General features: G+C 42.3%; 1 protein-coding gene and 1 non-coding gene across 2 annotated transcripts in view; one reads left to right on the top strand and one right to left on the bottom strand.

Annotated features, from left to right (window-relative positions):
• The window catches only part of SLX9 (SLX9 ribosome biogenesis factor), a 63,740-nt gene that overhangs the window by 6,644 nt on the left and 29,736 nt on the right, over positions 1–27,360 (bottom strand). Inside the window, exons 3-5 of the mRNA XM_061607616.1 lie at positions 12,992–13,060; positions 8,044–8,197; positions 1,687–1,752 (exon numbers count right to left, since the gene is read on the bottom strand). Of these exons, the coding sequence (XP_061463600.1) occupies positions 1,687–1,752; positions 8,044–8,197; positions 12,992–13,060 (289 nt within the window). The remainder of the gene's footprint in view (positions 1–1,686; positions 1,753–8,043; positions 8,198–12,991; positions 13,061–27,360) is intronic.
• On the top strand, positions 14,305–14,423 carry LOC133378640 (5S ribosomal RNA). Its single transcript, XR_009761075.1, has one exon. It is a non-coding gene; the product is annotated as a 5S ribosomal RNA (ribosomal RNA).

The following is a 27,360-nucleotide window of genomic DNA, read 5'->3' as shown; positions in this document are numbered from 1 at the left end:
AGAGGAAACGTCAGCCTGGGGAGAGCTCAGTTGTGATTAACAGGTCAAGCTCATAATCAGAGGAAATTATTTTATCTTTAAAATGCCCTCCTCAAAAAGATAAACTTTTAAAAGGTGCCTACACAAAAGCCACTGCACATATTTGTCTGCAATTTGCCAGTTTTCTTATTCAGTGTCACCTCTCTCATCACGTCTGCAATTTTCAAGACAATGTTCATAAAACACTAGGGGAGATCATTATTCCTTTTTTTACCCCCTCAACTGTTAATGGCTTCCCTCCGGCCAATATATGCTTTCTTTTAAAAAAGCATAAATGTGCCAAAGCACTAAACTCGTTAGATAAGTTGCCTGTAATTTGGCTGGCTTCGGCCACTCTGGAGGGGCTACTATCCCTGCACATTCTATCCACTTCTGTCAAAAGAACAAGAAGTTACAGGTATATTTTGATTTCCCATTAGTGAATAGGAAGGAAATGAATCAGATTTGGATAAACCCTGAGCTGAATTGGCCTATAAAGAGCTCTGGACTGAGGAAGGCTGTTTTCCAAAGTGCCAACTCTTGAGGTTGGTACACACCCCTACTATCCGGGACACAGGTTGTATTGACGTTTTCAGTTGAATTTTTAGCATTCTTGTACACACAGCATCAGCATTTCCTAAACTAGCTCCTTTGGATAAACAGGATGGCGTTGCATCGGCAAGTACAATCTTTTGCCTGACCTGTGGGCTTTTCTATGGCACAAATACAACTTAGGTTACAGAACTCTGCTGGGGACAGGGGAGAGAGAAGAGGATATTCGAGTTGCCTTGGCTGAATTCTTAGGAAATGCCCACCCACATCCCCTGCAATAAGTGAACAAAAATACCCAAAAGGAACAAAGGCAAACTGCCATATTTTGCATTACAAAAGCCCACTTAATGAAACAGAGTGCTTGGTGCAAGGCAAGTGATTCATCACATCAGTGGGACATAATCTGGGAACTTCCCCAGGACAAATTGACTTCTCGGAACTCTTGATTCTGCAAAAGCACAGCAGGAGGGACCTGAGGACTAAAGGCAAGTAAGGCCCAAAAGAAGCGGATTATATCTAAACGTTCAACAAGCAACTAAATTGGGTGTCTCTTCATCAACTGTTTTCAAAAGGGGCTTTTGTGGTTTAGAGGCTTTGATCGTCAGATATAACCAACTGGTTTAGAAGAAGCAAGATAAAATTCCCTGTGATGGATTTAATGTTCACTTGCTCTGTAATTGATGGGATAGGTGCTGTTGCACATTCCTGAATGTATCACTTATGCTGTGCGTGATTGTGTGTGTATATATACACACACACATACATCATAACACATGCATACACACATAGAATGACATTTCCGCTGCCATTATATATTGATATTGATGATGGCCCCACTCTGAGCTATGCACTGAATGCACCAGTATGCCGCACTGTGATGGCTGGATAGCAGCAGAGTACCTAGGGAAACTGGGGGAGGGTATCAGTGTTGCTAATTAAGAGCTAGTTTGTGCTGCCAGCTCTGCTGCTGGTTGAGCACAGGATCAGGACTTCATTACATTAGTGGAACCCTGCTGAAGTAGAACCATATGACTGGTCTCTTTATACTTTAACTCAAGGCAGATTTTGACCTTACTGCCCAAAAGGGTTTCTTCCAGCTGTACCATCACTACTTACAAGACTTTGCGTTTCTGGGGTGATTTCATCTGACTGAAGTTCGTCAGCACCTTCTTCTTTGCTTGGCTAAAGAAAACAAAAAATAATGATTAACTGAAAATGCCTGCAAGTGAGACTTGCATGAAAATGTTGTAGCATGGAGAACTCCTGTTCAGGTTTCCAGCCACTCCCCTTCCTCCCACCGTTCAACACTTAGCTAGCATTCTGTGCTCACTGAGCATGCACAGTCTTCTTTGCCTTGTCCCCTTCCCCAAGTTTTCCCAAAGATTTTTTGTACTTTTACAAACCTGAGCATCATCATCATCATCATCAATTGCTCGCCCTTCATCAGGGCAGGTTACAAAATCTAGAACTGAGTTGGCTATTTCTCTCTCATATATATATTACAGTGACTAACAAAACAGATATTAAATTCTTATAGCAAAACGTTTTGGCTTCTCCCAAGACTGCAACATCCTTTGATTCATATCAAACCAACTGAAGAAGGTAAAAGCCAAAGTGACTTCTTAAGAATTTACTATTTTATTAGTTATGCTGTTATAAATATATGATTTAGTGATTAACTGCATCTTCCCAAGATCCAGAGCAAACTTGTCCAAAGAGCTGTTTAATGATATGAGAATAATCTGTATAAAAATATCGCTGAACTGAAATATTTCCACTAAGAACTTTTGGCTCTAATATGTGGGAATGAAAATTGACCTCTCAAAAAAAGTTTTTACTGGCTTATTTTTAACTGCGTGTTAGTTAAACAGCTGCAGCACTTTTCCTCTGCACTGCCAAAAGGCAGCTGCCATTTTCTTGGGTGTCAGCCCCCCCCCCCCGGCCCTTCAGGTATGCCCTGGGATAACACTGCACCAAGAGCTTTCTGAGGAAGCCTCTACACCACCAAGAAGACAGCTTAAAATGTTTGAAGAGACAGATGCAAACTGAAAATTTCCAGCACAGTGACACCTTGCTCTAAAGCTCCATGCAATTTCCACTACTCTTGTTATTTCTAAGACCTTCAAACATTAGCTCCTAGAGAAGTAATTCCAGATGTGACACAGAATCATAGAATCATAGAGATGGAAGGGGCCTTGTAGGCCATCGAGTCCAACCCCCTGCTCATAGCAGGAAATCCACAGCTAGAGCATCTCCCGCAGATAGCTGTCCAGCCTCTGCTTGAAGACATCCAGCGAAGGGGATCCCACCACCTCCCTAGGCAGTCAGTTCCATTGCCAAACTGCCCTTACTGTCAAGAAGTTCCTTCTAATGTCCAATCTGAATCTACGCTCCTGCAACTTAAAACCATTAGACCTACTCCTACCCTCTGGGGCAGCAGAAAACACCTACTATATCTGAGGAAGACTGTATGAGCTACTGAAGATTTTCTAAGCTTCTCATTATAGACTTGAATCGATGTATTCTCAAACTTCAGGTTGACTCAAAATTCTTTCTAATCAATCCAAGAAATTGATTTATTCCCATATATAAACTATCTGCATCACTTCTGGAAACTTCAAGCTTCAGTGACAAGCTGCTGAGATGCCCACCTCCTCAGTTTTATTCATTCACAATGAAAGACATCCTTGTTCCATTACATGTTGTAGACTTCATTCATTATAAATCAGAATAAAACCTCACTTGAATGCTCTCATCCCCAGCACAGGATCAAATTTCTGGAGAATCTGATCTTCTATGAATAAAAGCTGACAAATCATTGGGAGTATAATTCCTCATTTATGCAATCGTTTTACGCCTATAAAAACTTGTGCTGATTAAATAGCACGTGCACACAAGCACAGATTTGGACCAAACAACAGTTGCATGAGGAAGAGGAAGGGTTGCATAGTGGATCTACTGCCAGACAGAGCAGCAACCATTTCCCAGACTTTGAACTGGATAAAGAATTCAATGTGGGATGCAGAAATTTTATTTGGTCCTTTGGGCTTGATATAAACAAATTATATTAGTATGAACCACAAAGATGTCAGACTTCTCCCCCTTGCCCTCATTTACACTTATTCTGGCAATTTCATTCCGGAGTTTAGTCATTTCTTCCTGGGGCAGGAACTCCCAGGGCGAGGGTGCTGAGCTGAGGGGGTGCCAAGCTGAGCTGAGTGGGTGTGTTTTTTAGTTTATTATCTGCAGTGAAGTAGGGTGGCAAAAAGCAAGTGTATTTAACATTTTCTTCAAGCTTCTACAGCTTGTTTGGCTACTAAGTACAAAAATGATCTTTCTTCAATTAGTTTTAAAGTATGTTTCTTTTTCAATTTCCATGTCGATGTCATGTGCACTAGGTAAAAATCAGTGGAACACAGCTTTACTTTAAATCAATGTTAACGAGCACTTAACACCTCAAATGCTATAAACACTGTAACACTATATAAATAATAATTAAATAAAGCCGTAAGCTGTAAGAGGTCAGCTGGATACCTTTTTTATTTATAAATTTTGTTACTTTTAAAGATAAAAACAATGGATATTCTAAAATAAACAGCGCTTACCAAATGACAGGCGTTGCTACAAAACAAAGATATTAAAAGTAAAATCTGTGATAGCTGAGGAGGGAGTGACGGAGCTCAGGGAGGACAGCTTGCTGCAGGAGCTATTTTGTATATGCTCACTGAACATAATAAATAATATAAGTCTACAACTCCATGAGGCCTACAACTTCGGATCCTAGACCTGTAGCAGGAGCGCACTGAAAGCAGAGCAGCAAATAAGTGGTAGCTCACTCTGGGCCCTTTTCATAGGCCTTGTTGGGGAAAAGCCTAGGAATAGCAGTCTTTTACACTGCTACGTTTTGCAATCCTGCACCAGCCATACAAGTGGGTAACAAGTTCCAGGGCTGCTCAGAGGGTGGAGGCAACTGAGAAAATTTGCTCCAGCCCCCACAAAGCTCCTGCCTTAGTTCCTGTGTGTGCCATTGGCCCCTGCCCTGCCCCTGCCACACTGCTCACCAGAATTCTTGGTATTTTGTTTAAAGATTTTATTCAAAAGAGGAAATGGTATATTACGAGTGTAAGATGACACTGAATCTCAACATGTAATTGTCACATAAAGGAACCTCTCCCCAGCCATGATGAAGTAAATATTTTACCTAAATGTGTATGAAACAGAATAGATGCTAATGTGAGGCTTAAGTTGGCTGTAAAAAGTATCCTTGGAAGGCTGGAAGGGAGAGGTCTGCTTATCTGCAAGGCCTGCACCCAACTGTAAGGGAGTCTAAACCAATCATGGTAAGGTAAAATCTCCCCAGTTACAGAATTTGTTGTAAAAAGAGACTGAACAAGACAGGCTTTATTTTATTTATTTATTTATTACATTTATATACCGCCCTATAGCCAAAGCTCTCTGGGTGGTTTACAGCAATTAAAACATTTAAGGAGGGACTCTATGGCACAATAGGCAGTCTGTCCAGGGGTGTAGTTGCCTGGGGTCTTGGGAGGGTGCCTTAGACCCCTTAATTTCTGGGAACAGGGTCCTAAGCAAATCCCTATGTCTCCAGTGTCCTACGACCCAATCAGCATGAAAGGGGAATGCACTGGCCACTAAGACAAATCTTCTAACATGCTTCTTTGTCCTTTCTTGTGGATTGGAGCCAATCAGAATGAAAGGAAGTGAGTCAGCCACTAAGACTCTTCTCAGTAGTTAACACACTCCCCTTTCATGATGATTGCTCCTAGGAACATTTGTTGTTGTGGGAAAAGACACGCAGGGGAAGGACTGAGGAATGTGGAGATGATGATGGAGAACAAGAGAGTTTGGGGGTGTGGCTGTGAGGGGGCATGGGATGACTATCATGAAGAGGCCCTGCACTTCTAAATTTGCCACTGTACTACTGTTCTTGTCACAAAAAGAAGGAACCAAGGAAAGAGTTCAAGTAGTGAGTGAACACCACCGAGGGGGGCACCAAAGGCAACTCTACTCGTACCCTTCCTTGACAAATTGAATAGATTTGAGGTCAATCTGAAGGCAGAGGACAAATACACAGAACGGGCTCCTTCCATCTTTTAGAATAAGCAGGAAAGCTTGTAGTGTTCCTGCCATTCTTTAAGAATCATTCTTTAGGTATCTACTGTAGGGATAGGGAATCTCAGCCTCAGGGACCAAATATGGCCTCCATATCTGGCCCTGGGGGCTCTCCCAAGACCATACCCCCTTCCCAACCACACATCCCCACCCCAGGCCATACTTGTTACTGGCCCTGTGGGCACCTTGCTTAGGGTTTTTGCCTGCCCGGAATGTGTCCTTGAACTCCTACTGAAACATCTTGCTTGCCTGAATGGAGGATATAAGGTACGCATAGGGATATGAACTAGCCTATTGCACAAATGTAAAAGTTTGCCTCTGGCCCCACCTACCACTGACATGTGGCCCTTGGAAGGTTAATCAGAAGGGAATATGGCTGTCAAGCTGAAGAAGTTTCCCTATCCCAGATCTACTGTCTTTAAGCATCTGAGCTGTTTCCAGGTTACCCAACAGCAGTGCAATTCCCATTGGGAAACCAACAGAAAGCAAAACAAAAATAAGATAATGCTCTAAAAATACGTTATTTTAGGACACAAGCTGCTAGGTTTACTGAGATATTTTTTTAAATACATTTCTGGAAAAATAATTTTGAAGATAAAGGTGTAGCTATATTTTTCTATATTATGTTTAGTAAGTTTTTTGTGTTTATTTTGTCCTTCTTCTTTAAAGTATTAACATATATTTTCGTGATACCAAAGCAGTATTGGGTTTTATCAACTAAGTCCTACTCAGAGTAGACCCAATTAACCTAAGTTAGTCATGTCCATTAACGTCAATGGGTCTACTAACACTGACTATGGTATGACTAATATTGCATGTTGCTAACATTCCCAATTAAAAGAATTTAAAAATAAGATCCCATTCTACCCAAAATAAGTTTGAATTATGAGAACAAATGAGAGGGTGTATAAACAAAATAATGCAGACAGCTGTAAACTGTAAACAGCAATCAATTAGATTTTGAAGGCATGCAGAAAATTGTTCCACAGGAAATCAAACTATTTGAAAACATGAGTGAATGAACAAAATCTCCAAATATAACTGCATTTCTGAAGATGTCAGTAAGAAAATACCTTATTTTATAATAAATCAAAGGAAGTGAGATTTTCCCATGCTAACAGTGGTTTAGATCTTAAGCCCATACATCCTTACAAAGGAGTAAATCCTATTGAGCTCAGTGGGAATTTCTTCTGTGTAGATATGCATAGGAGTGTACAATCGGACACAGTAGCTTCAAAGGGTAACGCAAGAAAGCCATGCTTCTGCAGACTGCATCCAGAAAGGTTAAATGCCTAAATAAAGTCTGAATACAAGAGGATTTAGAGCAGGGCTAGGAAACCTTCCAGATGTTGCTAGATTACAACCCCATCATCCTTGCCCATTGGGAAGCTGTCTGGGGCTGATGGGAGTTAGAGTCCAACATCATCAGAAGGACCACAGGTTTTCCCCACTCTAGTTCTAAAGTTTATGATAAAACTATTGGATTTTTTTCTTAGGAAAGGTGGACCCACTTTACAAAATGTTCCTATGTAAAATCTTATGTGCTGGAATACTCTGTGCCCAGCACTTAATTTTAGCCCTTAGTTCTTAAATTCTATTTACTCCAGCTTCCTGTTCTGAGAGAGGATCCCTTGAGCATGTGAACTTTTATAAAATGAAAAACGACATCTTGTATGGATGTGGAGCAACTTCATTGTACAAGCTTGGCACTTTCTTGCAAATATTTGCTAAACATTATGTTTAATTTCAGTGTTCCATTTACTCAAAAGCTTGTTCTTCACATCCTTCTTACCATCCGAGAGCTTGGAAAAGTTACTTTTTTGAACTACAACTCCCATCAGCCCCAGCCAGCATGGCCACTGGATTGGGCTGATGGGAGTTGTAGTTCAAAAAAGTAACTTTTCCAAGCTCCGATCACAGCTAAGTTTCTTTCCTCCTTTGCCTTCAGGTGCTTGTATGACTTTCTAAGGCAGTCTGTCGTGGCCACCAAGATTCTCAAATGAAGCAAATCAGACATGTGGTTCTCCAGACGTCACTTTCACTTCTTTTTATTCATCCACAAAAGCTTTTAAATAAAAACAGGATTTGGTAGGAGGCAGTAAAAACTAGAATAGAAAGTCTCTTCCAGGATTTCCTTTGTGGTATATAATAGCCATATTTATATAATGCTAATTAATATCAAAAAAAGAGAAAGAAACAACCTCATACTTCTAGACCCTAACTTAACAAGCAAGGGTTACAGTTTCAAAACCCTTTTGTTTATCACCTCAGCTTACTTAAATGAGTCCAAGGGTGGGCTGGGGTGGAGAGAATGATTATAGTATGCTACAGTATACTTACCCTTTAGGCTGTTTGCCAGACTTGTTGACTGTTACCAGGTCTGAGAGCTCAGGCAGAGCGTCCATCAGCGGATGCATGTCTCCAACAACTGGGGTAGCTTTTCGCTTTGCCTCTGCCTTTTGTTGCTCTTTTGCTAGCTTGATATTTTCTATTTCTAACAAAGGCAAAGGAGGGGGGAGAAACAACTGTCGGGAAGAGTATATTTAAATTCTGTTCATTTAATGTTTAAAGTGTCTTTACTACTTTTGTAAGTCTTATCATGTATATATACACTGATAAGTCTTTTATGAGCTAAAGGATGCAATATGTCAAAACTAACCCATAAAAAATAAGAAAATGCTATTTTGTTAGTAATAACATATGCGACTAGTATTCTATGAGATTATAATCCACGAATTCATGCCAAATGCCAAATGGTTTATTTCCTGGTTTAGCAAAGGAAAAATTTAAGAAGTTGACTATTAAAGCTGGCTTTGCAACTCCCTGTGTAAAGAGTTGAGCTGTGTTCTTTTTTTCCTCAACCCAGGACAACCTAGGGAGGACTTCCTTCCAGATGTCATCTCCGGTTAGCTCAGGCTACCATCAGATGAGGCTCTGTTAAGAGTGCTCCAACCATCAGACAGAGCTGGCAAGTACAAGTACCCTCCCCTTTTCCAGCTGGGGCACCGACTGTGGGATTTACTGTGCTTGGAGAAGAGGATTTGTTTGTGTTGTTTACATATCAGTGATACCCTTTAGGCTTTGTTTTACTATTCATTTGCACATGAACACAAATATAAGTATGCATGAACTATGACTGGTTGTAGTGAACAATCGTTATTGACCCAGTATGTGTCTAATGCTAAGCCAAACCATTGCCTAGTTCCAGCTAGCATGACAGCAGCAGGACCGTGGAAGGATCTTATAGGGAAAGATCATAGTTCCGTGATACCACATCTGCTTTGCATAGAAAAGATCCCAGGTTAAATCCCTGGCATCTCCAGGGAGAGTCCTTTGCCTGAAATCCTGGAGAGTCGCTGCAAGTCAGTGGAGGCCATACTGAATGAGATGGACCATGGGTCTGACTTGGCATAAGGCAGCTTCCTATGTTCTGTCCAGGAAACCACACATTTGCTTGTTTGTGCTAAGCCATGTCTTGATTTAGCATTACATGCAAATGTGTCCATTGTGCAATGTCTTCTGGCATCCTTCTTTTTCAGCTCCTTTTCAGCTTTTTCTGAATATAAATATTTCATTTAAGAATGATTACTCATACTTTCCTCTCACCTTTATTGCACCAACTGCCTTGCTTGTTGGATTTATAGTTTGGACCAGCCTTTCCCAACCAGTGTGCCTCCAGATGTTGCTGGACCACAACTCCCATCTTTCCTGACCATTGGCAATGCTGGCTGAGGCTGACTCACACTGCAGCTAAAACTAAGTAAATGTCCTCATTTTCCCCTTGTGATACAACCATTGGAGATAAATACCAGTAAAGATTTCTGGTAGTTCAGCTATAGTGAAAGACGAGAGGAAAGAATGCAATGGACCCAGTCTGATGACTAGAAGTATTCATTCAGTCAGGATTGGGGCAAATGGCATAACTGGGATTACATGACTGAACAAAAGGAGTCCAATGGCATCAGAACACTGGAGGTAGATCTCAAGACTCAGTCAGCCACAGGATTTATCTAAGTGCATAGTATAAAACTAGAAGTTGGCTAACTTGACCCGCACTGCTGTAATGTCCAGCAAAGCGAGAGAGAAGAAAGATGGAGAGGCCAAATATGCCAGTTCCCCCTCTCCTCTCCTTAGTTCAAACAGTTCAGCTCCGAAGCAAGACATTAAGATTCTACTGATTCAGGACTTATTGTCCAGCTAATTCATTAATATTATCCTGTCCCCCCATTAAATTCCGTCACCTCTTTCTTTGGCACTGGAATTTGCATTATCCTTGGTCCTTCTGGCTGACCTGCCATTTTTGCCTTTTCAGATGCTTGTGAAAAATATGGATTGTACACACTTTGCCTTGGAAGGGATCTCTTGACTAGAAGGCAATGCGCTCTGTTCTTCAGTACTTCTTTGTTTGGTCTGGCACTATTAAGTTGCATTACTTCAGAGTGAGCCAAAAACGATATTTTACACATTCCCTATTCTGGATTCTTTTCTTATGAAATCTTCCTGAGGCAGAGCCACTCTGCCTGTCTGCATGTTTTTAGTGGCTGAAAACAGCTTTATTTTATTTTTGCCTTAGCTTGACATGATTTATTTCTGCTTGGAATGGAACATACATTGAATAACTTCTATCATGTTATTAGGCTGAATTTCCAATTCCCAGCTGACAAGCAAACAAAAAGAGGGGGAAAGGCATTTCTCTCTCTCCCTCCCCCTCTCACAAGAAACCAAGCAGAAAGCAAATTAACCCAAAGATACATCTGCATGAAGTCACTCTTTGAAGATAACAAAAAGGTCCTTTTCTACAGGAAGGAGGGGATCCTTGTGTCGATTGTCTCTGCCCATTCGCTCCACTGGGCAGGAAGAAGTAATTGAAAAGGGGTGATCCAAGTGGGCTGGACGACTCCTCCCCACTTCACTTGTGCCAAAGCAAGTACCAAAGGACAGACCAGATGAAAAACCTAAGACAACAATGGCTAGACAGACAATTAGAAAAGGAGGTGGCAACTCATAAGAAAGAGGGGGTCCTATTTCTTCTCCTTTGGTTCATTCCTGAATAATAGCAAGGGGCTCCCTTCTCCCCCCCCCTTTGTACTTATACACATGATTTCTCCCAACTAACCCAGCGCAGCAACATTAGGTCCATGTGCCAACTAGGGTGGGCCAGATCCCCTCCTTCCTACAGGAAAGGAATTTATCATGTTAAGTCCAAAGTTCACTTCTCCTGCCAGAAGAAGGAGATTCATGTGTGGAATATACCCCAGCAGTTGCCACACAGGGTGTAAGCCACTGCAGTCGGATCTCCTATGTCTCTACCACCTGGTGCAATAGGAGCCTGCGGAAGGAGGCTTCAGCAGGGGCGTAAGTGTTTAGGCAGTGGTGTTTCACGAGAATGGGGGCCGAGGACCAAGCAACACCCTGCAGGTGTCCCCCAAGGGGACCCTAGGCAGCAGAGGCTGCAGCGCTCCTAGTAAGCGAGTGTGCAGTGATGCCCATCAGTGAAGCAACAGCTATGTACCCTGTGAAATACGGAGTGAGCCTTGGGCATCAAAGTTGGGTCTAGGCACAGGATCACTTGAATCCTGCTGTATACTTCACAGCTCCTTGCGCATTGACAAGGTGACTATTTCCAACACCCTTCTGGAAGAAGCGACAGCTACCAGAAGCAGTGTCTTCCAACTCATGAGCTTTATTGGGTGTGGACCTGAGCAGTTCAAAGATGGGCTTGAGTAGAGCCTGGAAGACCATGTGTAGGTCAGGTACCTATGGACTGGTGGAGGTGTCATGACCTTGGTGTCAAGATCCTCTTTCTTGAGGGTGTGAAGGTTGAAGACTCTGAATCAAAAAAGGAATGGCAAGCAGGGCTAACCCCAGAAGCACTTCAACAAGATGAGCCTGTGATGCCTATGACTCAGAGGACTCCACTGCAGAGGCCTTGGTGTGACTGGACTCTTCCCCACTCCATAGGAGTAAAAGACTACTGGAGTGAGCTGGGCACCTTTAACTGAAGAGGCACTTTTCAGTGAAGGTGGAGTTTGCAAATGGGATACAGCTGCTGGTCCTATATAGGGATTGGACTAAGTTTGACTGTTGCTGGAGCAACATTAGAGCTCTGTCCTGTGTTGGTATTCAGCCTGAACAGTGCACAAAGTAGCTATACCACAGAGCAGAACAGGAGATCTTTACCTTTCATTCTACTAATTTATTCTGCATGCTCATTCCCTCATAATGAACCTGTGATATCCTCAGATATGACAAGGTTAAGGCTGAAATGGTTAAGGCTCACCAAATAAGAAAATGGGATGGAAGGGGGGAGTCAATGAGCACCATGGGAGATTAATATGGGATTGACTAGTTCCCACTTCTGAGGTGAAGAGGGCAGTGTGCAAGCCGGAGGCCTACTCTCAGTCTCATCCTGGGAGATCTGAACAGGTCTCCCATGAGGTTATTTTAAATAATCTTTTGGATGCTCAGGAAGCTTCCAGTATGATTTTCTCCCAGTGCATGCTTATGGGCAAAGTGAGCTCCTGGCCCCACATCATGTGGCACTTGTATGTATACTCAGGTTCTGAGTATTAAGAATTCTGAAGGTTTCTCTGAAGACAGAGAGACAAATCTGAAGGCTGATCCTAGAACTGCTAGCTGCTTTTCTCTATCTGATTTCTCCTTTAACAACCAGTTGTGCTTATTCCTCAATCCTCCCCCACTGCCTGAAATTCAGCAACTAAAAGTGAAATGAGCATAAAACAACAGATGGAGAAATATTGTCCACAGCTCTATGCTGTCCATAGTTCTATGATCACATCCAGTTTTCTCTATTTGCCTCTGGAGGAAGTCTTCAGAATTCTCAATCGTCTGGGCTTGGCTTACACATGGCTACTTTTCATGTAACATGTAGTCCAGATCTTCGGTTCAAAACTGTTCCTAGGTTTTGTAAGTCTGGCAAATATATTCATTTTGGATTATTAAATCCTGCTTGAATTATTCAGTCCTGTCAAAACTCGTACACAATTTTTAAAAATCTATTGCTTCATAGGTAATTCAGCAAAGCCAGAGCAACTTTTAATATTACAAGTGCCAGCCCCAACGGAACATATCAGTCCCTTGAGCAATCAGCCAGCAGAGCTTCACATAGCATCTGAAACTGGTTCAGAGTAACTAACCAGGTGGATTCTCATACAGATTTTCAGGTGCTTACATACTGCATGGAATGTTCTTAAATTCGGCAACAACAGTTAAGTAGTGAATAGCTAGTGTCTTCTATGAAAAGAAGATCTATCAAAAGAATACTTACTCTGCAACCATCTGTCCCTTCGTAGCTTCATCTTTTCCTTCTTAGACAAAAGTGCCTTGTCATCTTCACCTGAAAAATTCAACAGATGTTAAGGTCATCTATCCCATATGCCCCAGAAAGTAAATACTACCTGCTTACACAATTAACATTATCTATATGTATTTCAAAGTTTAAAAAACCTACAAAGGGTGATGTGTTAAAAGTTATATAATTGTATGTAACTAATTGGGGGGGGGAATTAGGACAATATCTGAATGGCATTGAAAACAGGAAGATCTGACATCACCATTATTTATTTATATATATCTCTGTGGCTTTCAATACCACCAACCATCGTATCCTCCGGCACTGGCTCTGTGGAATGGGAATAGGGAGCACAGTATTACAATGGATCATGTCTTACCTATGGGACTGAGTCCAGAGAATAGCATTGGCAGAGTACTTTTCAGCCCTCTGACAGTTATGTTATGGGGTGTCACAAGGCACTATTTTATCACCAATACTATTTAAAATCTGTGTGAAGCCATGGGGAGCAGTCGAGAGGAGTTTTGGGGCAAGGTGCAATCAATATACTGATGACACTCAGGTCTATTTCTCCATAACATCTGAATCAGGAGAGGCCAGGTAGACCCTGGACTGGTGCCTGGACACAATGGTGGGATGGATGAAAGTAAATAAGCTGAGCTTGAATCCTGATAAGACAGAGGCACTGTGGGTGAGTGGTTCCCGAGTCAAAGAAATTGGTCAACTGCCTGCCCTAGTTGGGCTGCGCTCCCCCAAATGCTCCGAGAAGCAGTCTGGGAGTGCTTCTGGATCCAGTTTTGTACTTGGAGGCCCAGGTAACCTCAGTGGCTAGAAGTGCCTTTTATCAGTGTGACTTGTACGGCAGCTACAGCTGTTCCTGGACTGGGAAAGCTTGACCACAGTAGTTCAGACAATGGTGACTTCAAGGCTGGATTACTACAATGCACTCTATGTGGGGCTTCCCTTGTGCTTGATCCAGAAGCTGCAGTTAGTGCAGAATGCTGCAACACAGCAGCTGACAGGAGTGAGAACCTATCAGTATGTTAAACCTTTGCTCAGAGTTTATTTATTTATTTATTTAAAATATTTGTATCCTGCTCTTCTACTCTACAATAGGGCACTCAGGGTGGCTACAATAAAATAGCACACATATATAATAAAATACACAATATTCACAAATTAAAATGTAAATTAAAATGCATAAAAAACTATTAAAATACACAAAATGCAAGTTCTGCTTGTCATACATTTGCTACCAAGCCAAATCCAAGGTGCTACTATTGATGTATGTCTACAGCTGTACGACCCTGAACATGCCTGATCTCATCTGATCTCAAAAGCTAAGCAGGGTCAGGCCTGGTTAGTACTTGGATGGGAGACCGCCTGGGAATACCAGGTGCTGTAGGCTCAGCGGAAGGCAATGGTAACCTCTGAATACCTCTTACCATGAAAACCCTATAAATATATCCAAAAAATATTCATACGGTTGCCGTAAGTTGTAATCGACTTGAAGGCATATAACAACAACAACAACAACTATTGATGTATAGAGCCTTTAACAACTTGGGTCTAGTTTATTTGCGGGATCGCCTTACCCCATGCAGAATAACCACTTCAATCTGCAGAACTAGCACCGCGGCAGTTGCCACATAAGTGTCCCACAGTTGTAAGAAATCGATTTTTTAGTGTTGCAGTACCTACACTTTGGAACTCCTTATCTATTGACATCTAGCAGTGCCTTCGCTGTACTCTTTCCAATGCCTGTTTAGAATATTTTTATTTAGGCAAGCCTATCCAGACATGCAGGGCCAGCTCCAGGAATGCCGGGGCCCTTGGGCATCAGCTTGCCCTGGGCCCCAGCGTGTGTGTGTGTGTGTGTGAAGATGGCGGCTGCGGTTTCCCTAAGGGGATGATGCCTCCACCACCATCTTTGTTGATGCCACGTGTGCGTGCTACACGCATGCATCTCTGCCATCAACTAAGATGGCGGCAGGAGCTTCAGTACCTTAGGGAAACAGCGGCCGCCATCTTCGTTAAGGGCAATGGTAAAAGACAGCAGACAGGTAGGTGGGGGGCATGGGCGATCCATGGATTGCAGAAGGGGAACAGAGGGGCAGAGGCCCCCTGTAGCTCCAGGGGCCGTCGGGCCAGTGCCCCACCTGGCCACCCTTTAGAACCGGCCCTGCAGACATGTAAAAGTTACATGTTACAGATTAAAGAGTTTTTTTCAGAGTGAAAGTTTTAATTTGATTTTAATTAGTTTTTAATATTTTTAAATACCTGTTTAACTGTCTTTTACTGATAATTTTAATGTTTTGTGTTTTTTGTAAACTGCTTTGAGGTTTTATTATGATCAAGTGGTATATACATTTTGTTACATAAATAACATAAAATAAAAATTGCTACCCACTCTACAAAAATCAAAAGCATAGGTACCCATCCATAGGCTCACAAATTTAAAAAAAAGACAAAATGAACATTCCAGAAATTCTTTAGTGAAGATTGCCAGAAATGGTTGAGACAAGCAAAAGTCACGTATATGTGGCTCTCATTTAACTTTCATATTCGCTGCTGCTGCAATAAAGGCAAAAATAGTAATGATCTTGGAACACCACCCCCCAAATGATTTGTTGTTGTTATATGCCTTCAAGTTGGAAAATACTCTGAGGCACTGATTTGCCATCCCTGGTATAAAATACTAAACGTTATTCTTTGGTCTTAGTATTGGACTACAAACAACTGGCAATCTGTGCTTAATACAGTAGTTTTATTGCAGAAGCTTCACAAAACACAACCAGAATTGTTTCACATATGCTCTATCTTGCCTTAGTCAATAGCCAGTTTCCATAAGAGGTCCTCCTTTTTGGCTGGCAGAGATGCAGCTGTTAGACTATGATTAAGGAACTAAGAGCAGAACACAGCCCCTCTTGCCCACCAATTCTATTACCTCCATGATTTTGTCTCCACTGATGTTAACGGTGGTTAATTGTAAACAGAATTTGCAACCAAGCAGCTGAAGCTTGTCTAGTTCTTCAGTTGAAATGGAATTTGGAGGAAGGAGTAAACAATGATTACAGTTATGTCTGTATTAGCCCCGTGGTTTCTATCTGGAAAGCAAACTACAAATTCTTGGAAGACAGAATGTACAGTTTGCAACTTTTAGGCAAATGTCAATCCAGTAGGGATATTTTATGCAAACCACTATTAAGTATCCATCATGTCTGGGAAGTCCAATGTCAGCCAGTAGAGCAGCCACACAAGACTACTCAGAGACAAGAAGTGAGACCTGCATATTCAGGAACACCCCAGGTGTGTAGAAAAACAATGGTTTTTTTAAAGGGAAGAGGAGGAAGTTTCTGTGTTGAGGAAGAGAGTTTGTAGTCGGCGGATATGCAACTGAACCATCCCCATTCAATGCAGCGAGAGGATTAATACACTGCCCCAGGGAGGGGAAACCTCTGGCCTTCCAGATGTTGTTGGACTCCAGTTCCCATCAGACTCAGCTAGAAGGGCCAATGGTCAGGGATGATGGGAACTGGAGTCCAGCAGCATCTGGAGGGACACAGATTCTCCATCCCTGTATGACACCCTCCATGTGCTGTATCACATTCTAGGATGGCTCCTCCAGCCCTGAATCTATTGGAGAAAGGCTGTGATTGGAATTTCCTGATCATTTATTCCCTCTACCCCACCTATTATTTGTGGATCTCTCTCTCACACACACACATGCACAGAAGTGGGGCCTTTCTTCATTTTTGTTGTATTGCTTTTCATAACTACCAGCATGTACACACAGAGGGCATCTGAGGACTGCCAAGGCTTACGCATTTTTTAAGTCAATATCTGTGTAAGAGCATTGTTATTAGCAACATATTGATTTTCCAAGCTGTGCACCTCAGCTTTAAGCTGTCCAGTTGAATGCTTCATCATATATCCTAACCTGGCATAGCCAGATACGTGTGATGGGCAAAGTCAGCCTGTTTCAGTGTAAATACTATGCAAGGGAATAAAATCCATAGCTTGCTGCAACCAGGAGACTAGAAGTAGTTGTGCTGTTTAAAATTTATAAAAGAAAAGGATTATTTAGAGTAATCTTATAAATAAGCCCCTAAAAGTCAACAATTTTTAAAATTAGCTTGCATTTTACTCATTAGAGGGGCTATGGCAAGATGAATGGAGCACTCTGACCCTCCTTTTCCAGGTCCTCTTATGAAGAAAAAGCAGGTGAGTAAAAGAGAACCCCTGTAGATTACAAACAAGTGTTCCCTGCTACCCCAATTGCATTTCTGCTAAATTTACATAAAGAGGATACTCCTCCCGCAGTCCAGCACAGAAACTCAGCAAGCTCATGGCAAAGAACACACCACTCTCCCTCTTTGCCACCAGGCCACTGTGTTTCAATGGAAACACGCAGTAGGTTCACCTGCAGCGCCTCTAGCATAGAAGCACAGCAGGCTGAGTGTTCCTTTCCTCTGGATGTGTAAGTGGCAGCTTTACCTACCGCATGCTCAGTATGGAAACACAATGGGCTCCCAGAGGAAGGATGAAGTGCTCCGTGCCTCCACCAGTACGCTGCTTGGTTTCTATGCTGGGCAGAGGGGAGCAGCTCACAGCAGAAATTCAATGAGATGCCACAGGAGGGCCTGAGACCTGCATCCCTCCATCCCTCCCCTGGCAGCCTACATGGTTTCTATGCTAGGGAGGGAGGAAACAGAACACCCCCTTCCACACCCAGCAGGAGGCTGTCAGAGGAGGGGCTGAACACTCCATCATTCTTCTGGCAACTCACTCACCTGGGTGAACTACTTAGGGGCTTATGGTGATGGGCCAATAGCTTTAAAAAAAGGCTAGACTGGAGACAAGTGGTTCTGAAAAGGGGTTCTTTCCCCCTCTAGCTCTGTTCAAGCCTTGCCAGTCAAGACTTTCACAACCCTGCTAACATGAAAATTTCCAATGTTTTTGCCCACTGAATTTCATCAAAGGCAAGGAAAAAGGCAATTTATATTTCAGCTCAGCTGACTTTTTTCCTGCAACAACCTTCCCAGCAGATGCCTAGGGAAACGGAAAATGTTGTTATTAAGTTAGGTTGAATACCAGCGGATGTAGGTTGAGTGCACCATGTGCCCAGTGGCTAGGGTAGGCACAGGGGCTAGGGACGGTACAGGGGCTAGGGACTGACCCACAAGCAGCCTCCCTTCCCCACAGAGTGGCCTGATAAGACAGATAAGAAACAGCTGGGAGAGACACAGCTGGTGGCCTTGAGGCTTCAAGACTCCATATAATGCAGAAGTAAAGGATGGCGGGGAGCTAGCTGGCTGGCTGGTGTCCCATCTGAGCAAAAGACAAGTAGGGCAAAACTGCTTGGAGAAGGCTGAAGTTGCCAGCTGGCAATCGGGAGAGGAATAAGGCTGCAGGCTACGCTTACCTGCACCCAGGGCTGAGAAGCTACGTGGGCTCCTACTGGGAAGAAGGGAGGGATATAAATTTAACAAATGAATAAATAAAATAAAAATAAAATAAAATAAAATAATTAATAAAGAGGCTGGAGGAACCTGGAGGCCTAGTGACCTGCAGACTTGACCTGAATAAGGGAGCTCTCCTAAGTCCATGAAGGGGGTAAGCCCTGACATGGACGTCATTCAGTGGACTCCTTTGCCTCATTCCCAGGGTGGTGGGACTGGCCTGGAAGGGAAGAGCAAACTTTTTTTCATTTTGCATGCCGATATCAGGGAAGGCAGAGGTAAAGCTGCCAGGGAAGGAACTGTTTGACTCTATATACTGGATGCCAAAGTACTCCTGAGTGTAACCTTGCTGATATTGGGGGGCTGTTCTAAAATCCTAATTCAGGAAGGCTGCCTTAATGTCCAGGGAGAGGCATCTCTGGCATTGCTGAAAACAGCTATTGATCTGTGCAGGAACACTTGATCCTTAATAAAAGCCACGCAATGGTTGTGGCCATTTGTGCAAAGGATACCGAAAGCTGTGAGAATGGACACAGGGCCTTTTGATGTACTCCTACCCATGGAAGCCCAACAGTACCAGTATACATACACATCACTCACAAAAGTAGGTTCCAGTTTATAAAAACCTCATGCCACAACAACCTTTTAGCTTTAAGATGGTAGATTACTTTTTGCTGGGACAGAATACTGTCTTATACTGTGACAGAAACACTCAAGAAATTTCAGAAATTGTATATTTTACCATCAGAATTGTACAAATTAGTCAACCAGCAATTTGTGACCAGCAACTATTTTCTACCAACGAACAAAGGAAGCATACTTATGTAAACAAGATTATGTAGATACTGCTGTGAACCCTTGGGATAAAATCCAGATCTGAAGACATTTCTCTCCATTGCATGCTTGTTTACATCAATCCCAAGTTTCCTACTATTTTAGGATAGCAAACCTAAACCGGCACTGTGAATTAGTGTATTGTCTGAGTGATTTAGTACCATGCTAGTATTTTTCATGGCCTACGTTTTTACTATTTAATCTCCTGGCATCTAAGTGTGATTGCTGCCAGGTGAATAGATATGTCAAAGTATGTGTAACAGTAAACAAATTAAATACATAGTTATATAGGAGAACATCTTCCTGCTGCCAACGGTATAGTAGCATTGGCTCTGTGGCCATAATGGGCAATTGTTCCCCACTACTGGGAAGAGAGTCCAACATACCGCTTTTGAGAGATTGGTGACATAGTTAACTACAAGACTAAGCTTCAAAAAAGAGGTACATGTGTTAAAAAAATTCAGTATCTTCTATTAATGTTTAATTTTTAAACAACTCTTCCTTTGTAACACATGTTATTTTGTAACACGTTTAACAATGATACTCAGATAGCCATATTCATTATGATAACATTTACAAATAAATGGGAATACAACTACAGTATTGTTCTATTGTTCAATATATATCAGCTTTTTTCTTCTCGTTATTACTGTCACTGTTAAATTAGAATTGTATACATAAAAGAAAAGAAAAACAGAAAGACAATAATTCTCATAGCAAAATTGTATAAATTGTGTTAGAAGTATTTCAGCCATTCTTGGGAGAAAGATACTTTAAGTTTTAAAAATCCTTCCCAAAAATGAAACCAAGAGACTTCAAGTGTGGGAACCTGAAGGATTTAAAGGAATTTAGACTGCAAATCTATACCCACATATCTGGGAGCAAGCCCCACTGAATGCAATGGCACTTCTGAGTAGACATACACAGGATTGCACTGTGGATGTCCTGCTTATTGAAAAATGCCATAATTATATCATGTACAGTTATCAATCCTCTTTAATAAAAACTAAGAGTACACCACTACCAAAAACCAGAAGCTAGATATATTAACAGTCTACCTGTACTATTATACGTTCAAAGCTATATTCACAACTTTCAGCACATACCCATCAAACACTATCTTACCACCTATCTCAAGGGCAGCCACAGCTCTTAATATCTGACAGTGCTGGAACATGTGGTTGCACTGGTATCTTCAGCATTTCATTTTCCTCAAAAAACACTGAAAAACACTGTGGACTTCTGATGATTTAAGGACTGCATATGAAGTAAATTATTCAAAGGCAAACAGAACTACAGAGCAACAATATTTTTTTAAAATGCACACACATGCACACACGACTCGCTTGTGCTTCTGGCTTACCACCTAATATGTGGTGATGCAGAGTCCTTTCCTGTGCAAGAGCAGGCATGCCCAAGCCAGACACACTGGTCACAGCACCCCTTCTATCGACCTTGCCCCATTATCCCCTCATATATATACACACAGAGACACACACTATGAGGGAAAGAAAGGCAACCCCCTTCAGGCAGCAGGTTTGCAGTGTCATTAAAGAGTACTGGTGACACAAAGGACTGTGACCAACCTCTGTTAAACCTTGGGTGGTGCTGGCCAGAGCTTGGAAAAGTTACTTTTTTGGACTACAACTCCCATCAGCCCAATCCAGTGGCCATGCTGGCTGGGGCTGATGGGAGTTGTAGTTCAAAAAAGTAACTTTTCCAAGCTCTGCGTGCTGCATAGGGTGCAGCTAGATCTTAGTCCCTAATCCTTGGTTTCAAGTGTGAACTGGACTTTTCTTAGCAGTTGTTTAATCAATATACATTTGATAATGCCTCCAAGTATTTACTGTAAGTATTGGACTGATATGTACATACCATATTGCCTATGGCAATGAGAGACAACCAACTTCTGTATTCTTGAGGGCCACCCCCTTCTGCAGTCACTTGGCCGGGATAATGATTAAAGCTAAACGGGAACAATGTTGAGTACTGGCAGAAGAAGCTATTCCTGCCAATAAAATCAACATTTTCTAAAATGCATTTAGCTGAATCATGTCATTTTTTTTGTACAAGACTCTACACCGGTTTCAGTTATTGTTGACTATAATTTGGTTTATTCATTCTCAGCCTGCTTCTGCCACTCTATGCTTGCTCATGCTTAACCCAGTTATTTCCCTTTATCAGAAATAGCATTTACGTGTTCCCAGGACAGTGGCTCAAATTCTATACAAGTGTCTAGTAGGAAGGATATGCAAAATATGCAAAACAAAATTAAAAGTCTAAAGTTATTGTAAGCAGAAAGCTGATGCTGTTCAAACTCTTTAGTGTTTTTACCACAAGACGTACAAATGATAGATTTTGACAATGCCTTGCAGGCAGGCATTTTAAGCTTCATCATTCAAGTTTTTCACTCTCCTACAGCAAATTTCATTTGCTCACTCTTCCCACTGGAAAAAGCAAAAGGAATTAAGAACCTGGTACCTGTCCTCGACACAAACAGCAGTTTCCTGCTTCTGTGTTCAAACACAATGGTATGAAGTATCCCAAGAGAGAAGACAGGTACCACCTCTCACACACAATTATCCATTCTTCTCAATCACCTTGTGTGGACCAGCAAAGCACGCTGAACACAGTGAAGTGTTTAGCCCATTACATGCTAAAACATTCAGGAACCCTAGAATAGGGCACACAAATCCCCTACAACTACATGACCATAACTAAAACTCTAATAATGGAAAAACTAGACAAATCAGTACCAAAGAAGGATGGAGGGAGGGAGATCTGCAAATCCTAATTTTCCTTGGTTCAAGAAAACATTAAGATACCATTCTCTTTTGTGCAATTTAATGACAAAAAGAAGCTGTCAAGAAAAGGGCATCAAACCCATTCAGAGAGGAAGAAAACTGCATTTTAAATGAAGTTCAAAATATTCAGCACACTTATCTTAAATGCTGAAAGACAACTTTTTCCAGAAGAGATTGAATTTCATTTCTTTTAAAGCAACAACATTCTGCTTACTTGTAGCACAGTACAGCTGAGAGTCTGAGGAAAACACAGAGCATTTAACATCTTTTACATGTGCATTTTACAGAAGAGGGGAACACCACATTTTCTGAAGTGGTCTGGCATTTTCAGCAACAACTGATGTCATTTGCCTCTACCAGGAACAACATGCTTCAATACCACAGTTCTGGAAAAGACAAACAGCTCCCTATAGCAACCCCTCGGCATTTGGTAAGGGATAAAGCCTTATGTCTCTAGGATGGGATCAGCATTTGTGTCAATTCTAACAACAAAAGTCTGGAAGGCATTTGCTATACTGAGAGAGCCAGCTTTTCAATTACCTTGTTCAGAAAAGTGAGTCTGAGAGCACAGTGCAAAATTGTAATTCCATTATTAATTGCAGAAATAACTATAAGCCTGGTATAATTGACCACTTCCATCTATAGTGCGGAACATTAACAGCGTGTGCTCACACTATGCTCACACTATCAAGCCCCTGCTCTTCCTAGTTTTGAATCCAAATCCTAGTTTCAACCTGAAAGCCTCACTTTACATAAAACAAAATTTAAAAAATTAACCAACTTTTGATACACAATCAAGGATTAGCTAAAGAAGTACTGCACAGGATAGCCAAGCACATCCTTACGGCCAATACTCATTGGTTTACTAAACCACATCCACCAGTCCCCCCCTCCTCTCACTGGCAGCGATGCTTTCTATGCTGGACAACACTGGCAGAAACAAAAGGAATTAAAAGCAGAAAGGAGTTGATTTTCTTCAATCTTCTATGTCAAGGGAAGAAAAAGCAATTCATAATCCAATGATTTGCCGGTGCAGCTTTTGCTCTTTATTTATGTTATGCAGAAACTGTGAATATTCACAGATACTTAGAGGCAAAAAAAACCAACCCCTGAGAATTGAGACCAAGTTCAAATGGCCAAATACAGCCAAAGGCTGTAAACTAAACGGATGTGAAGGAAAGAGTGCATCATTGGAACATTTCCACATTTGCTTTTGTTGGTCTCTCACATTGCACCTTTCCAAAAATATTTGGCATATATAGCATACTCCATCCTAAACACATGCAATATATAACCAGGGCTGGCACCAGCCTGCCCCGGCCCCACAGCATCATACTCCCCAACACCTCCTTGCGATGCAGGCAGTGTGGGGTTTAAATAGGCCTGCCCGCCCGCCTACCTCTAGCATCAGCGCATCTATATGAACACCTTACGTGCTGTCCACACATACCTACAGTCAGCCAAGATCTTTGATGGCAGGCATTCACATGCAGGCTGTGCGCACAGACACACTGACATGAGAGGTGGGGGGGCGGGTGAGTCTATTTAAATCCCACGCTGCCTGTATCGGGGGGGCGTGCCTGGGAGCTGCTCTGCAATCTGCAGCGTCGTCAGGTCACTAGGTCCTGCAACCTGACGCTGGTGCGGTTCATGGAGGTGGAGCTCTACCCTCTCAGCCTAAGGAGGGGCCCTCAACCAGGGCCCAACCTGGCTGCTTGCTGGTGCTCTACCTGTATATAACAAAGGGGGTGAGGGACAGAAATCAGCAACACAGAACGTTTAATCAAATTCAGTTAATTTCACATGCAAAGTCCATTACTTGCTTTAACATCAGTCCCAAATGCTAACCAAATGGAACCCCACTGTGCCTGTCATCCAAGGCCCATAGTCTTCCACAAAGCTCAGCACCCCTAAAATCTTCACTTCTGTCTAGAGTAGGGGGGAGGGTCTAATCCTTGTAGATGTAGATAATGTGGGCCATCATTCTAAGCGGAATTGTCACCATCCAGGAAAAGAAAATGGGGGGTATAGATGAAGAAAGGAAAATGTCTTTGTCATCCATCACATTTCAAATAACAAGGTTCCAAGCGACCTATTATGAAAGCTAGTCTACCAAAGGCTATTGACCATTTTAGCTAAACGAAACTTCCACAATATTCAGAAGCCATCTATTTTAGATTAATTAATGCTGGAGGGCAAACAGCAGGAGTAGGCTGTTGCCATCATGCCCAGCTTACGAGCTTCTCAGAAACATTGTTTACCACTGTTAGAAACATGATGTAGTCTAGATGGACCCTTGCAGGGATCCAGGGGTATTCTCACATAAGGCTTGTTTGCACTGCCCTCATCTTGCTATTAACTGGTAGTTCAAGTTCATCAAGCACTCAGCTGGCAAGTTCCAAGCATCTTTGCCCTGAGTTGTGAGAAAGAAAACATGATGACAACATGTATGTCCTTTCATCTGGTCCCTGTTACCAACCTGGCTGCTGCATTTTGAACAAGCTGCATTTTCTGAACCATCTTCAAAGGCAGCCCCACGTAGAGTGCATTGCAGTAATCTAACTTGGAGGTTACCAGAGCATGGACAACTGAAGCCAGCATATCCCTGTTCAGATAGGGGCCTAGCTGGGCCACCAACCGAAGTTGGTTGAAGGTACTCCGTGCCACCAAGGCTACCTGAGCCTCAAGTGACAGAGATGGTTCTAGGAGAACCCCTAAGTTACGAACCTGCTCCTTCAGGGGGAGTGCAACCCCATCCAGTAATTGGTTCCATTGTTGTACCGCTCTAACAGTTAGGAAGTTTCTCCTGATGTTCAGCTGAAATCTGGTTTGCTGCAACTTGAGCCCATTATTCCATGTCCTGAACTCTGGGACAACAGAGAAGAAATCCTGGCCCTTGCTATGTAAGCAGTAAACGCAGCCCACATTCACACCATACATTTATTTCACTATTATTCCACTTTAAACAGTCATGGCTTCCCTCAAGGAATCCTGGGAAGTGTGGTTTGTGAAGGGTGCTGAAAGTTGTTAGGAGATTCTGTTCTTCTCACAGAATCACAACCGCCAGAGTGGTTTAACAATCTGTCCCTCTTCCCAGAGAACTCTTGAAAATTGTATCTAAAGTACCCGAATATCTAAAAGTGTGCCTTCCCTGGTATCAGCCATCTTTGACCCTGCTATCAGCGGGTGAGGCCTTGTTGGTGGTGCCGCCACCAAGCGCTGTCCATTCGGCACTGATAAGTAACGGGGCTTTTTGTGGAATGCCCTCTCTAGTGAGGTGCATCTATCTCCATCACTAGTGACTTTCAGGAGGAACTTGGAAAACATTCCTGTTTACTTCGGCATTTAATGGCTGAAGGGGACTGTTGCTGGCAACCCAAAGATTACTGATATTTTTAACTGTGTTTTAGTACGTTTTGTTTTTTCTTGTTATTGTTTTGATTATGTTTGCCGCCCTGGACTCGTTCGGTAGGAAGGGCAGGATATAAATTCAATAATTAATAATACATGATTGGTAATCTGTGCAATGTTATCTGGACCAGCAGTTAATCACACCAGGGAAATCCTTGTGGGGCAGTCCTTCATACAAACAGGGGAACATTCATTCAATTGAGCAACTATTGTATTGAGATATTCTATGAGCTGGCACTTAGTCTATCTTCTCTGAGCCAAGCATGAGTGATAGGAATTCCTATTTCCTTTACTTCTTTAAGACAGGGGTGGCTAACTGCCAAACAGGGAGCTTAATCTGGCCTCCCAAGGCCATTTTTCTGCCCCCCCAAGCCCCCTTCTGGTAGGTAATGCATTTCTATGGGCTCTGGTGCATGCCTTCTTGGATCCCAGATGGCTCCAGAGGCTGTTAAGGAGAACCAATGGCCACCATGGTTGGGGAGAGTCACTCCAGTACCTGGAAGAGGAGTGGGGCTGAGGAAGATGCTTGCCTGTTGTATCCGCCTATATTGGCAGCAAAGTGTAGGCAGCAGCTTTTGGGTGCTGCAAACCTCCTCCTCATCTGAGGCCTCAGGGAAGGCAGGGCAATGCTGAAGTTGGGAAAGGCAGATGGGTAGGGATGGGGTTCGCTGCATAGTTCCCATCCGCTTATATTCCGATAGTCCATCATCTGTTCCCGATCCACCCTTTCTTTATTCCTGCTTGCTCTGGCACTTGCTGATTCGTTCTGCTGTGTGTGTGTTTTGGGTGATTAGATCTGCAGGGTTTTTTCCAGTAGCAAAAAAAAATGTAATTATTAATGTAAATGCATATGTAAATGATGACAGTATTCGACATGGTTTTTTAGCAGCAGGAAAAAATTGCTAAAAAATTTTTAGGTAGCTTACATGTATGACCACAGCATTCCACATTATTTTTTTGGCAGTTGGAAAAAATTGTATAATTTTTAGGTAGCTTACGTGAATGATCACAGTGTTCGATATGGTTTTTTGGCAGCGGGAAAAACATTACGTAATTTTTAGATAGCTTATGTGAATGATCACAGTGTTCCACGTGGGTTTTTTCCCCTATTTAAGTTATCAGTAAGGCAGATAATTGCCTTTGAGTCTCTCTCTTGCCTCGGGCTAACAGATGTGCTGCTTAATGATTCCCGTCCCTTTCACTCTTCACTATTCTCAAATTAGTTTGTCAGCAGTACTGCGGCAGCATCACCACCACTAGTACCACCGTATATTTTTGTTCACACACACATATTTAGCACAGAGAGAGAGAGAGAGAGACAGAGAGACAGACTTTGATTAGCTCAGGACAGCAGCAATGAGAGAGGGGTGGGGGTGGGGCAAGAAGCTTGGGTCAGTCTCATAGTAATGTTTCCCGCACAAGAGGATGAAGAGTCAGAATGCTCTGAGATGTCTTGTTTGAAAAACAATAAATTGCAGAATGATTTGACAATTAACATTGATGACATATATAACCTAGGGCAGACCAGACAGCCAATATTTTTTACATTATATTGCAATAATAACACATTTTTTTCATAATATATAATGGACAAATGGTGATCGTTATCATACCTGCAGTTATAAATGCAGCAGCATTCTTTGTAATTCTTTGATTACAAAGATAATTACGTAAAATAAGGGGGAAATTTGAAAAAAATATTGCTGATTGCAGTTGCGGCCACAAAATCCATGTCAATTACAGCTACAGCCCACTGCAAGAAATCAGTGCCAATCCGAAAGGATAGCTAACTGTCAAATTCAGTCGGAATCTGGTACCAAGTCTGATTTAGCAG

The sequence above is a fragment of the Rhineura floridana genome, chromosome 2 (genome assembly GCF_030035675.1).
Source record: "Rhineura floridana isolate rRhiFlo1 chromosome 2, rRhiFlo1.hap2, whole genome shotgun sequence".
NCBI lineage: Eukaryota > Metazoa > Chordata > Lepidosauria > Squamata > Rhineuridae > Rhineura > Rhineura floridana.
This window is presented reverse-complemented; position numbering and strand designations above follow the sequence as displayed.